This window comes from Carassius auratus, unplaced genomic scaffold (genome assembly GCF_003368295.1).
Source record: "Carassius auratus strain Wakin unplaced genomic scaffold, ASM336829v1 scaf_tig00036804, whole genome shotgun sequence".
NCBI lineage: Eukaryota > Metazoa > Chordata > Actinopteri > Cypriniformes > Cyprinidae > Carassius > Carassius auratus.
This window is the reverse complement of record NW_020526340.1, coordinates 45,734-60,444: the sequence shown is the minus strand read 5'-3', so window position 1 is coordinate 60,444 and position 14,711 is coordinate 45,734. Positions and strand designations below refer to the sequence as shown.

General features: G+C 37.9%; 1 protein-coding gene across 2 annotated transcripts in view; it reads left to right on the top strand.

Moving 5' to 3' along the window:
• Window positions 1–9,250: 9,250 nt before the first annotated feature.
• LOC113082784 (ribosomal protein S6 kinase alpha-1-like) overlaps window positions 9,251–14,711 on the top strand; it is a 50,728-nt gene continuing 45,267 nt past the window's right edge. For both annotated transcript variants that reach the window (XR_003282900.1, XM_026254241.1), the window contains exon 1: window positions 9,251–9,841. Coding sequence is in view for 1 of the 2 variants with exons in the window: in XM_026254241.1 (XP_026110026.1) it covers window positions 9,779–9,841 (63 nt within the window). In the remaining variant the exon portion in view is untranslated. The remainder of the gene's footprint in view (window positions 9,842–14,711) is intronic.

Here is a 14,711-nt window from a genome sequence, read left to right as displayed (position 1 = left end):
TAATGGATATGAATAATGTATATTTAGAAGACCGATAACTAAAATTTGAAATATAAAAATATTTATTCCACATTTTTTTCACTTGCTATGTACATGTCATCCTATTCTGAAATGTCTGGCATATTTCCTATCCTACAAACACACCCTAAACCTTGGCATAACTAATGTCCACATATTCCTCCAAGTCCTGATTGACCTTTGGTCCATGCCTTGTAAATGTTAGGTTTTCTAACGGAATAAAAAACATAATTCTTCTGCTATGTTCTCTATAGGAAAGCAGGAGCAGTTAAGACTATATTGTCTAATGATAGCGACTGATTTTAGTCCTACAGCATTCCTCACCTCCATAACAGAGGCTTTGATACAGTTAGCAGACACACAAATGCTAACAAAGACTCCTACAGAAAAAACATTATATCAGGTTATGAAATATCACAAAGACTAATACATATACAAATACATCCTGCATTCACAAACACACACTCAGATACAAACTTTATCCTGTTAATAACAGCCCATTCAGACCCGTTGTTCTAAACAGAGGCAAATTATAAACAGAGTATACTTAGCATTGAACACGACCCTTGGTATTATTTTGGAATTATTTATTCTACTGGAAGCATTTTTACATATTTTGTGAAAAGGCAGTACTTTACAGAATACATGTTACACTTTTAGAGTTATACTATAAATCAATACGAAGGTATTGAACAGCAACCACCTCAAAATATAACTACTAACCAACTTTCGTAACATTATTACACAATACTACAGTACTAATGCAACTACAATTTAAACGCAAAGCGACACAAACACTATTGTAACTGCTAAAACAAATATCACTTTAGAGAGTACGAGCGTTAAAGTGAAAACACAGTACATTGGTCAGAAATGAGCGAAGAATAGAGAAATACGGCATAGTGAGCGATGTGGGCCAGTCTGGACTCGCACAGGGAATGACAGCAGCAGATTTTATCGCTTATGAGGAATGACGTATCAATACATTACTGTTTGTTAAGATAAATCGCTTTTGTATTCACCAGCTGCGAGTTAGTTTCGCGCGAGAGTTTGTCAACAAACTAAAAGGCGCTTCCTGATTCTTCTAACACCATCCTGTTCCTTAGGGATTTGAGTCGTCCCTGTTTAATTCGGCCATATCTCTCTATCGACCGACATAAAGTCACCGTCGGTTTCAAACACACACACAAACAACACCCCGTTACCTTTGAGCCATTCGGTGACTCTCTCGGTGCTCCAAGACGTTACGGGCTCCATGATCTTAGGAGCATGAATTCAAATCCCCGAAGTAGAAACTCGGAGCAAAGAAAAGTTCATCCTGTTGTCTGGTTGGCACACCTTCCTACAGGTAAAGCTGTGCTCTCAACCAATGGTGTGCTGCGCTGCTGTCCGCGTGCACGGCGACTGTTCGGTGTACAGGGAGGGTTCATGAAACTCTTTCATAAGGCAATTCAGAGTCCCGAGACCAAATCAGTTTTCTCGTTTGCCTGACTCCCTGTCCGCCGCAAACGGCTGACGTTTTGATCAGCTTATTATTTAACCCTTGTGTATCCTCATCTCAGTCCTTTCTGGTGCTAGTGTGGGAAACTATTTTAACACATTAAATGCCGTTCCCACAGCTAAGCTGTATTGTATTTTATTGTCACAATGAAAATAAAACGGCTATTTTACAAATTATGTTTGTAAATTATGTATATTACAAATTAGTGAACGTATGACAATCTGTTGGTCAACAAGAAACAGTAATTTAATTATATATAATTATTAACAGTGTTGTGTTACATTATTGTTTCCTGCTGACCGACAGAGGAATTTTTGAGTATTTGGAACCAACCCCTGTCCCATAGTGCATTGTTGCAACCTAGCGCCACCTACTGTATGTGTGATTGATGAATTGTTTATGTATTGCATGTTTGTGTGAACGCAAATACATAAAAAAACAAAAACAAATTACATTATTTATTGTTCAAACCTGATAAGACATATGTCTCAGTCTGGGATACAATGAGCTATTCACTCCTCCCATACAGATCCAGCCTATTGTAAACAATGTCTCTCTGTAGTTTTAGATGCGTGTGCAATAAGGCAATAATTCAGAATCCGTATGATTCAGAACATACAGATATGGAGTAGATGATAAAAAATGTAATAAAAGAGCAGCCGCTTCAAAGGCAAACCAAGTGTATGATTTGATTTGCATTCTATTGTAGACCATAGAGGTGGACGAGCATTGAGTGGCCTTATGAAATGAATCCTTGAAGCTCTTGAACTCCTTAATGATAGTTATGGCATCACAGTGTGCACAGATCTGTCCTGGATATATCACTGAAAATCCTTTGTTCTCAACCAGACTCAACTAAAGATTTGTTCCACACAATGTACAAAAAGGTCTAAACATCCATTTAACAATCACTGTCATATAGGCACAAAAATGTATGCATTCGGGGATGTTGTGGCCTGATTCGGACTCATTATTCCAAAGGTTACGAATTCGAGTCTCGGCCCGGCAGGAATTGTAGGTGAGGGGAGTGAATGTCCAGCACTCTCTGCACTCTCAATACCACGACTGAGGTGCCCTGGTGCTGCAGCATAAATGGCTGCCCACTGCTCCGGGTGTGTGTTTCAATGCTGTGTGTGTGCACTTTGTACGGATTAAATGCAGAGCAAGAATTCCGAGTATGGGTCACCATACTTGGTTGTATGTCATATTTTTTGTATTTTTTTTATAAAAACAAAAAAACATGGTTACTAAACCATGCCATAAATTAACCATTGTTTTGCTAAACTAATCATAGTTTAACAATGGTATATGTAGAAAAACTCTATAGATGATATAGCTCTATACACTCTATACATAAGAGTTTTACTACAATAAAACCATGGTTAATTTTCATACACTCATGATATACTAGCAAAACGGCCTACTTTTTTTTTCTTGCAAAATGTAAACTATATTATCGCCCAGCTTTTATCTGCTAAATGCCATTGGCATGAAGATATTATAAACATTAGCATCATGATTTTCTGCAAAGCTGTCTTAAAAGCAATGTGTATTGTTAACAGTGCTATAAATAATTAATTATTTATAAATGTAAAATATGATTACAATAATTTAATTCAACATTTATTTAGTTCCACAATCATTTGAAATTGACCCTGGTTTGGTTCTCAGATCTCAGTTTAACTTATGTATAAATCTACCCCAGAATCCCTGAGGCTGACATCATATCGCTAAAGCTGCAAGGAAATAGACAAATACCTCTCAGGCTTTTTCATGTCTGAGCACATCAGGTTCTTCATGTTGACAGTTGTGTATGCAAAAAATAAGAAATGCTGTTTTGCCAGTACACATACCAAATCTAGATCTGGAACAATCTCAGATTGTCCAGAGTTCCACACCTTTTCTTTTAATACTTCCTCTCATTCCACTTCTCTTGTGTAAACAATGATGCATGCTTTCATTTAGGTGTTGACTTCTAACAGGGCCTGATCCAATCTGTTTTTCATAATTAGTGTTTGCTCACTTTGCTGGTTATTTTTCTCAAGTTTCCTGCTGAAAAAAAGACTAATTATGCAACACAGAAAAAAATGAATTCACACCTGGCAGAAAGACAGAGTGAGGACACTGATAAACTTCCTGATGGCACAAGAAATGCATATTTGCAACAAATCAGGAACACTTTCCTTTACTCTCTTAGAGAAACTGTGCTATTTCATTTCAATCTGCATTAATATATTCATGGGCTGTAAGGTACTTTGCCAGTTCTGGTTTTGCATAACATTTTAAAGCCACTGTATTGTGTGTTTTGCATGGACAAGATGGCTCAAAATGTTTGAGGATATTTTGGATTTAGTCGACTACTTTTCCAGACCTCCCTTCTGCATCTTAGGCCTCGCTAGATGAAATAACATATTTAGAATGGCATTTTATGTTTGAATGGAGATGGTATGCAGTTTTACACTGTGCACAGTATGTGTATTTCTAACTACAGTACCTGAAATGTACCACTTAACTCCAGCATAATGCACTGAATCCCAAAATTATCAACTCTACATTCCATTTCTAGAGTGATGATTGAATTGGAAACTCACGTAACAGTGAGCACAGTGTCTCCTTTTCTTTTTTTTTTTTTTTTGTATTTGTAATTTTTTGCTTTTTAAAATCTTCTTTTATTCATTATTTGCCTCTAAAACTGTTTTATTGCTGTTTGTTGTTGTTACAGTGTATTGTTGTGTACATTGTACATTTCTCACGCCAATAGAGTATTTAAAACTAAAAAGAGAAAATATGTTCTCTCTCACACACATAATCATAACATCACTAGTTAGAGGTGGCATCAAATTTATTTGATCTCATATGACATATACAACCGATAGGACAATCAATAAATACAGTCAACAAATTCAAACATTTACATCTATCCCGTGATCAATACCTAAACATTTAATAAACATATAATGAGATACAAAAAAGAACCCACTCACCATACAAAGGTGGAACAAACTTTGACGGAACACAAAAAAATATTAGAGTCATTGTTTCGTGAATCAGAGTGAGCTGGTTGTGCAACAAGTTACTTGAATCATTAAAGAAAAACTGATTCATAATAGTCATTTATGAGGGAACTGGTTTACAGAATTGCGTATGTTGTTTTTGCAAGCATCCTGGGAGAACAAATTAATAGAAAGAGTGTTTTCTTGCCATTGTAATTTGTGCTACGAGGTTGTTTAATCCTGAATCAACAAACAGAACTAACAATTATTGCTACATGTGTGACTGCATCATATAATAACTTAATTAATAATATTGATAGTTCATCGTCTAGCTGACTACGTCTTTTTTTTTCTAAAATCCTGTCAAATGTGCACAAACTACTAGCTACTACTAAATATTGTAGAAACATAATTTTCTGTATAGTTGCTTTGTAACGATTTAAAAAGCGCTATACAAATAAACTTGAATTGAATTATCCTATCATATTCAATTCATATTGCAAGCTCACAAATCAGGTAAAGTATTATTTCTTTCCTTTTGCATAGATTCAAGCAGTGTGGGAAACACTGATTGAGTAGCAATGAACATGCACAAGAATTTTGGCAAGGAACTCTTTGGGAGGGAGAGGACAAATGTGCATTCCTGAGGGAATGATTTCCAGGATTTTTTTTAATTGCCTTATTTTTTGGTCATTGCAAGACTGTTATTCAAACAGTATTCTCACAACATTTTATAAAGTAAGCTAATATGATTATGGGTCCATGAAAACGTAATGAAGTTCAGATACAGTTACTTCAGTCTTGGATACAGCCCAATCCTATTCATGACTCGGATTGAACAGATTGAATTGAATTGCCAACAACATTTTAGCACCAACTTTGATTAAAAATGCAAAATGGTCATATTTATTTTAGATATGATAGTGCTCACTGAAACACAAATGCATCATTAATGTAATGTGAAAACAATGTAGCACATTGATCTTCTATATTGTTCAGTATGCAATATAGGCCTACTGTTACTCAATTTTAAACACAGTCATTTTCATACAACATGCAAAACTATATGATATATAATTACACATTTTCTACTGCCTACATAAGTGTATCCTGCCAACTACATCCATTGTGTTCTTATTTGTCATCTGGCAGAAATACACTATTCTTAATTACAAGAACAGTCACTCTAGAGCTGTCTGAGGAGTGCCGCAGTACACAAAGAATGCTCATATTCACAATGGCACTAGCTCATAAATCTCTAGTGTTTGAACAATACCTTCATACCATATGTTGCTTATTAAACTAGTACTGTATACTGCCTGCTACAACAACCAAGAGACCCAGCACATTTTGAGAAATAGTATGCTAGCTAATGAACTGTCTAAATGTAAATATTGGGTATATTATGCATACTGATTGTTAACATACTATACACAACAGATATTGAATTTCTTTCGAATGAAGAGGTGTGAATTAGTATGCAAGTTCAACTGACATTATGCCATGCAAAACTGCCGTCAAGATTTTCATGCAGTCCAGTTAATATTCTGCCCACAGCAACTCCGTGGCTCCTGCAGTCTGCTGCATGCTTCGTTTCACACCCACACACAACTCCTACTGATCGTCCAACAATTCACATGTGCGTATGGGTGTGTGTGATATAGTGTGGGTGGGAGGCGGGTGGACATCCTGCTGAATAGTCTGTGTGTGTGTGTGTGTGTGTGTGGAATTAGGGAGGGAGGCTAACTGTTGGAGTTATTCAAGAAATGATAGTGAACATATGCAAGGCTTTTGCATGTACGTGTTCATATTGAGTAAGGGGTTTCAATTGTGGCAAGCCTTAATGTAATGTGCACCTCTCAAATGTAGTGTGTTAAGTATGAGTCATCTTCCCATGATGCTTGAGTGTGATCCAGACAGGGACTCCCTGAGGTCGTTGGGGGTGAAGTGATGCAGCTCTTTGGCTGGAAATCAAATCACAGCACCAAGTACACACACAATTACCCATGGAGGAAGTGCAGGTTATGCCTAGGTAGCCTTTTTAGATCTTATAAATACTACATAACAGTAACCGGGACATGTAAAATCACTGAACCAAATAGTGTCATATTGTTGTTTTGCTTGAATGTTGAGGACACAAATATATAGTTTAATTAAAGTGGAACTCATCTTTATGTTTTATACACCCTAGACCATGAGTTTTTAAACTGGAGCCTGAAAAAGAAGTGCTGAGGGTTTGTGGAAATGTTTAAAAGGAAATTAGTTAATATTCAGATTAAGGTAAATAAACTAATAAAGTTATTATTTCATATTTATTCCTAAGCCAGGATTTGATTATTTGTGCAGGGAATGAAACCAAAAATCATCAAGAGTGTTCTGGTTAGTCATAATTTCTTGCAAGGCTTTGCATCAACATGCATTGCACATATACACCAGACTTCCTGTCTGAACACATCAATCTGTCCACTGTGGAAGAAACTACACATAAGCTGTGTTAAAGGTTCCAGTGGAGGGGTAAGATGGAAAAACAGCCAAACAGACATGAGATTTCACCCACAGCTCTATACAAACAGACAGACTCAGTGATGCATACCCAAATACTATAAACTACCAAAGATCTGCAGTGTGTGATATTTCACCGGCCTCCAGGTGGAATTATTGAGCACTTTTTCACTAATGCCATTAAAAAAATGTATGCATTTAGCAGACACTTTTATCCAAAGCGACATACATTGCATTCAGGATAATAATTTTCTCCTATCATGTGTTCCCCAGGATTAATAATAATAATAATAATAATAAAAAAAGTTCTTAAAGTTCATGGATCCTTTTGTACATAGTTTCTCAGTTTCTCGTGTTTTATTTAAGTGTTATCTAATGTACCTATATTATTATATAAAATATTGCTTAATCTGAATTCATCGGGCTCCTATTGTCTGCATGCATCTAGTATTTCAGTAATGCTCAGAATGCATTTTAATCATTCCTTTCTGCACTTTTTAAGGTCAGCCTGGCTCTTGCAAGCTCACTAGACTAAATAATATGGAGGAGTCACCTTGTACGGAAAGTCATGGTGTACACAGTGCACTAGAACCAAGTACTTGCTGTTCTAACAGATGCTTTTGACTTACAGTACAGTAACTGTAGGGACAGGCTGGCAGGCAGATTGCCAGGTATTCACTGAAATAGGCCAAAGTAGCAGTAAAGAGTATAGAGAATCGCATGGTACAGCTGAGTATGTGCATCTGATATCTGTGTACAGAATAGATGTTTGTACTGCAGTCTAGTGCGGAAAACACACACATTCAACAGAGGGTAATGAGTGTTTGTAATGCCTATGATTTATTTTTGTAAAAAAACATTCATACATAGTTGATTTTATGTCTACACTAAGGAATTTCATTGAGGCCTTAGTCTTGATTCCTTTTTAAAAATGTCACGGTTTAGCCTGACATAGCTCTACATTATCATTAGTGTATTTGAGTGCCATTAAAAGCATTTTGCTCTTTGTGCCATCATTTGACTCAATGAAACATGGTCCTCTACCATGCACACTCCATATCCACCCACTACCATCTCATAAAGACGACCATTCATACTCTGTTTTACTCTGGCAACAGATTCACCAGCACGCTGGCAGATGGTCTGTGGTTGCCAGTGGTAACCACTCTCAGCAGGAAGCAACAGTTGCTCTTCTCTGCTCCCTTTGACAGAATAAAGAGTCAAGTGGTATTGGCATGTCTCTGTCTTATCACAAAAAGCCTACAAAACAATTACAACTGACAACATGAAATAACAATCCTGGCATGATGGAAAAGGGGATAGGGTACTTGTGCCAGCACTGGGGAATACTTTGTCACATCGATCTCTACTTCTGTTGATAATAATTTAGTTAAAAAAAAAAAAAAAAACTTGATATGCACGACAATGATGCGCTTTCCTGTGTCCAGTCAAATTCAACTGAAATACAAAAACACAGAACAGATGCATTGGTCACAACTATTTTCAGTGCTTTTTGGTGGTAGCATTTTTTAGGAGGTTGAACAGTTGCATTTTATTACCTAGCCGTTATATATATATATATACACACATAGTCATCATTAGCTATATTGTATATTGAGTACTATGATGTTTCAAAGTTAGTAACATTACAATAGGATACTTTATTTGAAAGGTAGAAGCTGCAAATGTCATATGAACAAATAACGGCAAAACAGTTTGACATTTAATGCTATTGAAAATGTTTTAGTTTTCTTATAAACGTATAAGACTAGGGAAATTACCGTTTAAATATTTATATGACAATAAAAATATATTGCAAAGGTACACTATGTAACATCTGACTGTTTAGAAAAGGCGTTTTGTGGAAGAACATTATTTTAGCTGTGCTTAGGTTCTGCTACTCTGTGCACGGATGACGTATGTATGCAATTTCCCGCGGAATCCGTCCCTCCATCCCTAATAGTTAGTAGGCTATTGGTTTATTAGTGTTTATTTGAGTAAAGTAAAGACGTGTTTTGGAAGATTTTTTTTCTTCCAAAACAGTCTTATTAATATAAATTGTTATTTTTATTTAAATAACGTCAAAGTGTAGCTATAAATGTTTTAATTTACGTTTGCAAGAGTGTAACTGGTTTTGACCAAACCAAGAGCTTGCAGTGCCGGTAAGTGGCCAGCAGGGGTGTCCATAGAATGGTAGGAGAAAGGGGCTGGCGGAGAACTCTCTTCAAAACAATGATTGGCTGAAGCTCATGCGCTTTTACACTGTCGATTCGGTTCAGACAGAGCGGAACACACACAGCACTGACAGCATCGGCTCCTCTTTTCTTTTCCTGCGTCTGCGTGCACACCGATAGTGAGTTTCAGTTGAGAAACCAACTCATTACAATATCATCTTTTATTTTATTTCCTCGGAGGAGGCGCGTTTCATCGCCGCAGACGCACGGCGCATGTTCCTCTGAACCCGAGTCCACCTGTGTGTGAATAAGCGGGGGAGATTTGTTCATTTCCAGGAACGGGGCTGTGCAACTCCTCTTCCTCACCGGACAGAGAGGGGAATCCGTCAACGTCATTTAAACGGGAATAACTGCTTTAATTTTCTACGGAGTGAATTTGCGCGTCCTGAGCGGATTGTAAGAGAGGAAAGTCGCCCGTTTGCTCCTGATCAAAGGGACAGATCAGGTCGTTCCAGCAGGGAATACTCCGGTTCGGAAGAAATCCCCGTCCAAATTTGAGTACTCGAGAGAGACGAGAAGGAGCGTACACAATGCCACTTGCTCAACTGGCAGAACCATGGCCCAAAATGGAGTTGGTGCAGCTGGAGACGGAGGTGAGAAGTGGTGAAATCACTGCACTGAATTAACTGATTTAATATGTGTTCTCAAGGCTCCTCTGTCCGTGACAGAGGTCCATTGTTATGGGGAGTTCATAAGAAAAACAGAAATCGTATAGATATGTGATAGCCTACTTTCAAAAAATTGTAAAATCAGTAAACACTGGTGCAGAGTTCTGCAGGTTTGGTAAGCGGTCTTTACTCTTTTGGAGCGCGAGCATGACGCGGCGCGCTGAAGTAGCGCAGGTGAGATGTTTTGTAAAACTAGATGGTCATTCCGAAGAAGGTGTCCCCTCCCTTGTAAACATTCGTGTAAACCATGTCTTTAAAACTGAAAAGCTGTCAATAACTTTTACTGTAGCTTATAATAGACTAGACATTTCTTTTACACAATCAACAATCCAGAAACTTTCTTCATGTGGATGCATGTTTTGGTCTGTCCCCAACCTTGGGTTTCTAACTACTTGCTTATTGAAGTTTTTTTTTAATTAAGATTTGGTTTGGTTTTATCATAACCCAGAGTATGCATAAATGTTATCATCATAACTCCTGTTATTAAAATAATTTACAATTCCATTGAAAACATAAAGGGCAACAACTCTCTCTTTGAAGAACATGCATTTAAAAAAAAGTGAGCTTGAGGTTATATAATGAAACCTATTAACACTTAAAATACATACTTAAAAATCTGAAAGAAAATTACAGAAAAATCTCTATTCAAAATGAAAAAGCCACCATTTTTGTGTAATGACAGCAGCTTGTATTATTAAACTCTAGTGGAAGAATATTGGCTTTCTTGCGTTGTGCTCTGTGAACCAACTGTTTTCCTGTTTCTTGCTGTGCATTTTGTCTTCTCCGGGGTACAAGTGAAATGTCAGAAAATCTAAGAAATAATACAGCGGTCATAAGATGCACTAGGAAATAGTATTTTTTGAATTCGTGTGCTCTCTTGAATTAGTGTCTCCAAACTGTTTGTAGTGTGTGTGGTAAAAAACAGCTGTTTTTTATTGCTTTAAAACATTATAGTCAATCTCAGTAGTAGCAACGTGTTTGAAATAATCTACTGGTATCTGTAGTATAAGATGATCTTCTGTAAGGTTTAGCTTTCATACAGTGAGATGTTTTTCTTCTTAAAAAGGTTTACATTTCATTTTGATTTGCAAAGATATTCAGATAAGCTGGTTTGAGGAATCATATCTTTTTATCACAGACCACAGTGCTAACAGCTCTGAGAGCTAAACTTCTGCTTTAGTTCAGTGTTGTGCTACAGTAAACTTTCAGCCCTTTGCCTTGTACAGCACTGGAATTTGCTCCAGCAACTTCGGCTGAAGGCCAATTTTTAACTACAGGGCAAGCTGAGACAATATGGCCTGCTGTGATGTCCATGATTAGTGGGAATGGAAGGAAGAGGATTTCATTTCTCATCTTGCTCTCAGACTAATGCTGATCTCTTTTGAGAATCGCTACAAGAGAGATGTGTTTTTCAGTCTTTTGTTTATGGTATCGTAATCTGTTCAATTTTAATCTTAAATTAACCTACTTTCTCCTTTGCCTTCTGGTTGCTCACCCCTTTAATGGGTTCACCAATCTGGTGACAGCAGGTTCGCTGCAGAAACATTTGCAGTACTTCTCAGTCCTGTTAAAGAAATTCTTTCTGCAGATCTGAGAAGAAATTAGTCTATATTTAGGCCCCGTCCACACGGAGACGCGTTTCTGTGAATACGCACACATTTTTTATCGGATAGGCGTTTCGTCCACACAGATCCGGCGTTTTCGCAAAGTGAAACCGCTATTTTTTTAAACCGGGTCCCAGAGTGGATACATTTGAAAACGCCGTCTTTGCGTTTTCGTCTGGACGGCTAATCCGTATATTTTCTGAAACGATGACGTCATCAGCCCACGTCTCCCCCCTAGTCAGACACCTCTACGTCATGTAACAGCAACAAAAACATGAACAAACACTGAACGATTGTCTTTTTATTAACTAACATTAACACTGATTAATAAATGTATTGTTCCATGTTCGTTTGTGTACCACGCGCAAGGTTTATGAGCACAGTCCAAGTCTTCTTCTCTGTTTTTAGTGTATCTCTGTGGCAGAGTTACAGCGCCACATAGTGGGTCTGGCATGTATACTACATCATTATGCGGTTTCGTGTGGACGCGGATATTTCTTGAGACGAGGAAAAAAAAAACGGATTGGGGTAAGCTCCGTCTCCGTCATAGACAGTAAAAGAAATGGACACAGCGACCCCATTGGAACTCAATTGAGACAAATGAAGCCCAGTTTTAGCGTTTTTTAGCACTTCCGTTTCTGACGCGCAGACTCAAACGAAGCTTGACGACGTCAGCAACCTGTCTGCCAGATGTAAATCTTCTAAGTGGCTGTGCGTGCAAACTGCCATCGTTAATCTTGCAGAGACGGCGAGCTTGAGCGGGGAGTTCTTTGTCGTGAGTGAGCAGGAGTAAGTATTCTGATTAATTATTTTGTATAGTATTTTAAAATGTAACGCCAGTACGCCATATTAAGTCAATTGCCTGCGAGCTTCTCCTCCTGTCTGTACTGTAATGCGACAGAGAGCCGAGTGGTTATGACGCAATCGTTAGCCTATTTTTTACAAAAACTGTTTATACGGGGCCATAATGTAACATAGAAGGTAATGGAGCCCTTTATACATTGTCGTGTATCTTTAGAAATAAATAATGGACAAACAGAGTCTTTAAACGCCTCAGATGTAAAGTTATTCGCTGTCAAAGTGACGCCAAAATGAATGGGAGTCAATGGGAATGCTAACGCAAGTGAAGTTCTGCTAAAAGATGGCAGCCCCCACCCGACTTCAACTTCCGGTCGAGTTCCTTGCCCCTTGGTCTCCGTGTGTACGGGGCCTTAGACATTTTGCAGAATAACTGTGCTGATTAGAATCTTGCTTTACAGCATTTCAGCAAGTACCACAAGACCGTAAAGTGCTTTTTCATGTAGACTAGGGCAAGTAAGTACTACGTACAGAATGCAACTAGGTAAAAAAACGCTTGATTTGTATTAATTTTACTAGCAATGCATAAAGGGCCTCTAAACACACATTGTGTGGAATTTCAAGATGCCTGTTTATCTGCTGCCATATAAAGTTCTGAAGGAAAAAAAACATATACCGTATTTTCCGGACTATAAGTCACACTTTTTTTCATAGTTTGGCAGGTCCTGCGACTTGTAGTCAGGTGCAACTTATTTATCAAAATTAATTTGACATGAACCAAGAGAAATAAACTCAGACAAAAATAACCAAGAGAAAACATTATCGTCTCCAGCCGCCAGATGGCGCTCTATGCTGCTCAGTGCTCCTGTAGCCTACACTGAAAACATAGAGCACCCTCTTGCGGCTGGAGACGGTAATGTTTTCTCTTGGTTCTAAATGAATGCGACTTATAGTCCAGTGCGACATATATATATATTTTTCCTCGTCATGACGTATATTTGGACTGATGCGACTCATACTCAGGTGCGACTTATAGTCCGAAAAATACAGTAATCAATGAGTTGAGTCAATGAGGTTTTATGTAGTTTATGTATGCAAGTATTACATTCTCATTGTTACAGTTCAGTTTTAGGCATGCATTAGCTATATTGCAGTTTCTTATGTAGTTACAGGTTGACTGGTTGGCAACTGTTTTATTTAATCAACAAAGTCTTATTTGTTACATTGTGAGTACATGGCTAATTTTGGACTCTATATCCAAGCCTTTTGCTACAGGTGTGTGAGTTAATTCTTTTTTTGGTTTTGTTCAAATCACCTGCTGTTCACCTCTTTGTTGGCTGCCTTGCTCTCTGGGGTTCAGCAATAATGTGTGTTTGTAATCATACATACTGCACACAAAGATGACTGATATCATTATTTTAAAAGCCTGCAGTTACATGGAACCTGGAGCTTGTTCAGCAAGGACTTCCAACCCTTTGGAAGTTATATGTTGGAGAACAAAGGAATGCATTTGAGGCTATATGCTTCCATTAAAGGACAGGCGTTCTGTAAGCTCTAGGAGTCACAAGTTCTGTTCTCACTCCATCTCCGGAAATTTATTCCTGTGAACCCAGGAGCTTCCCAGATTTGCTGGAAGTTTGTCGATGGTATATCATAGCGTATGTGGCCCAGTCTGTTCCACAGGGAGAGGTTATGTTTCACTTGGAAGAGCCAGTTTGACTGTGTCCAACAAGCCAAGCTGTGAGCTTTGAAGTGAGATGGAGCCAAAAAACAGAATTCAAACATTGTGTTCCTGGATTCTTGTATATTGATCAGACAGACATTCTCTGCTCTAGATGCTTTCATTTTCCTTCATGAGTTCTAAAAGAATCAGTCAGATTTGTCCTACTTGCTTTCTTGCTCTTGCATTTCCTTTGTAAATACCACACACACAGTGCCACTTGCTTCCAGCATTATGTTTCTGGGGAATATCAGATTTTCAAACTGTGTGTTTCCGGTCTCAGTGGTCAGTTTGTGCAGCAGTTTGAAACATGAGAAGGCATAGCAGTGCACGATGGTCCGGGAATATGCAGGGTCCGGAACCCTGTCTTAATAAAAAAAAAAAAAAAAAGCTGAATTTCCTCCTGTCTTCTCTTTTTAAATCCCTGCTGCCACCTGTGAACATCAGTCTCACTCTTTGAAAGCATTATAAACATTTATCTTTAATTCCTCACAGAGTTTTAATGAGTCGTTTGGGGTTTCATTCATGATTTGATTCATCTATGATTTCTTTGTCTTCCTTTCCCTTTATTTCTCTGTCTACATTTTCTACTTCCCCATCACTCCTGCTGTCTGTTTCTTTTCTTTTAACCAGGGCATTCATGTTCTGTCAGACCTTCGTCATTGATGTGTCA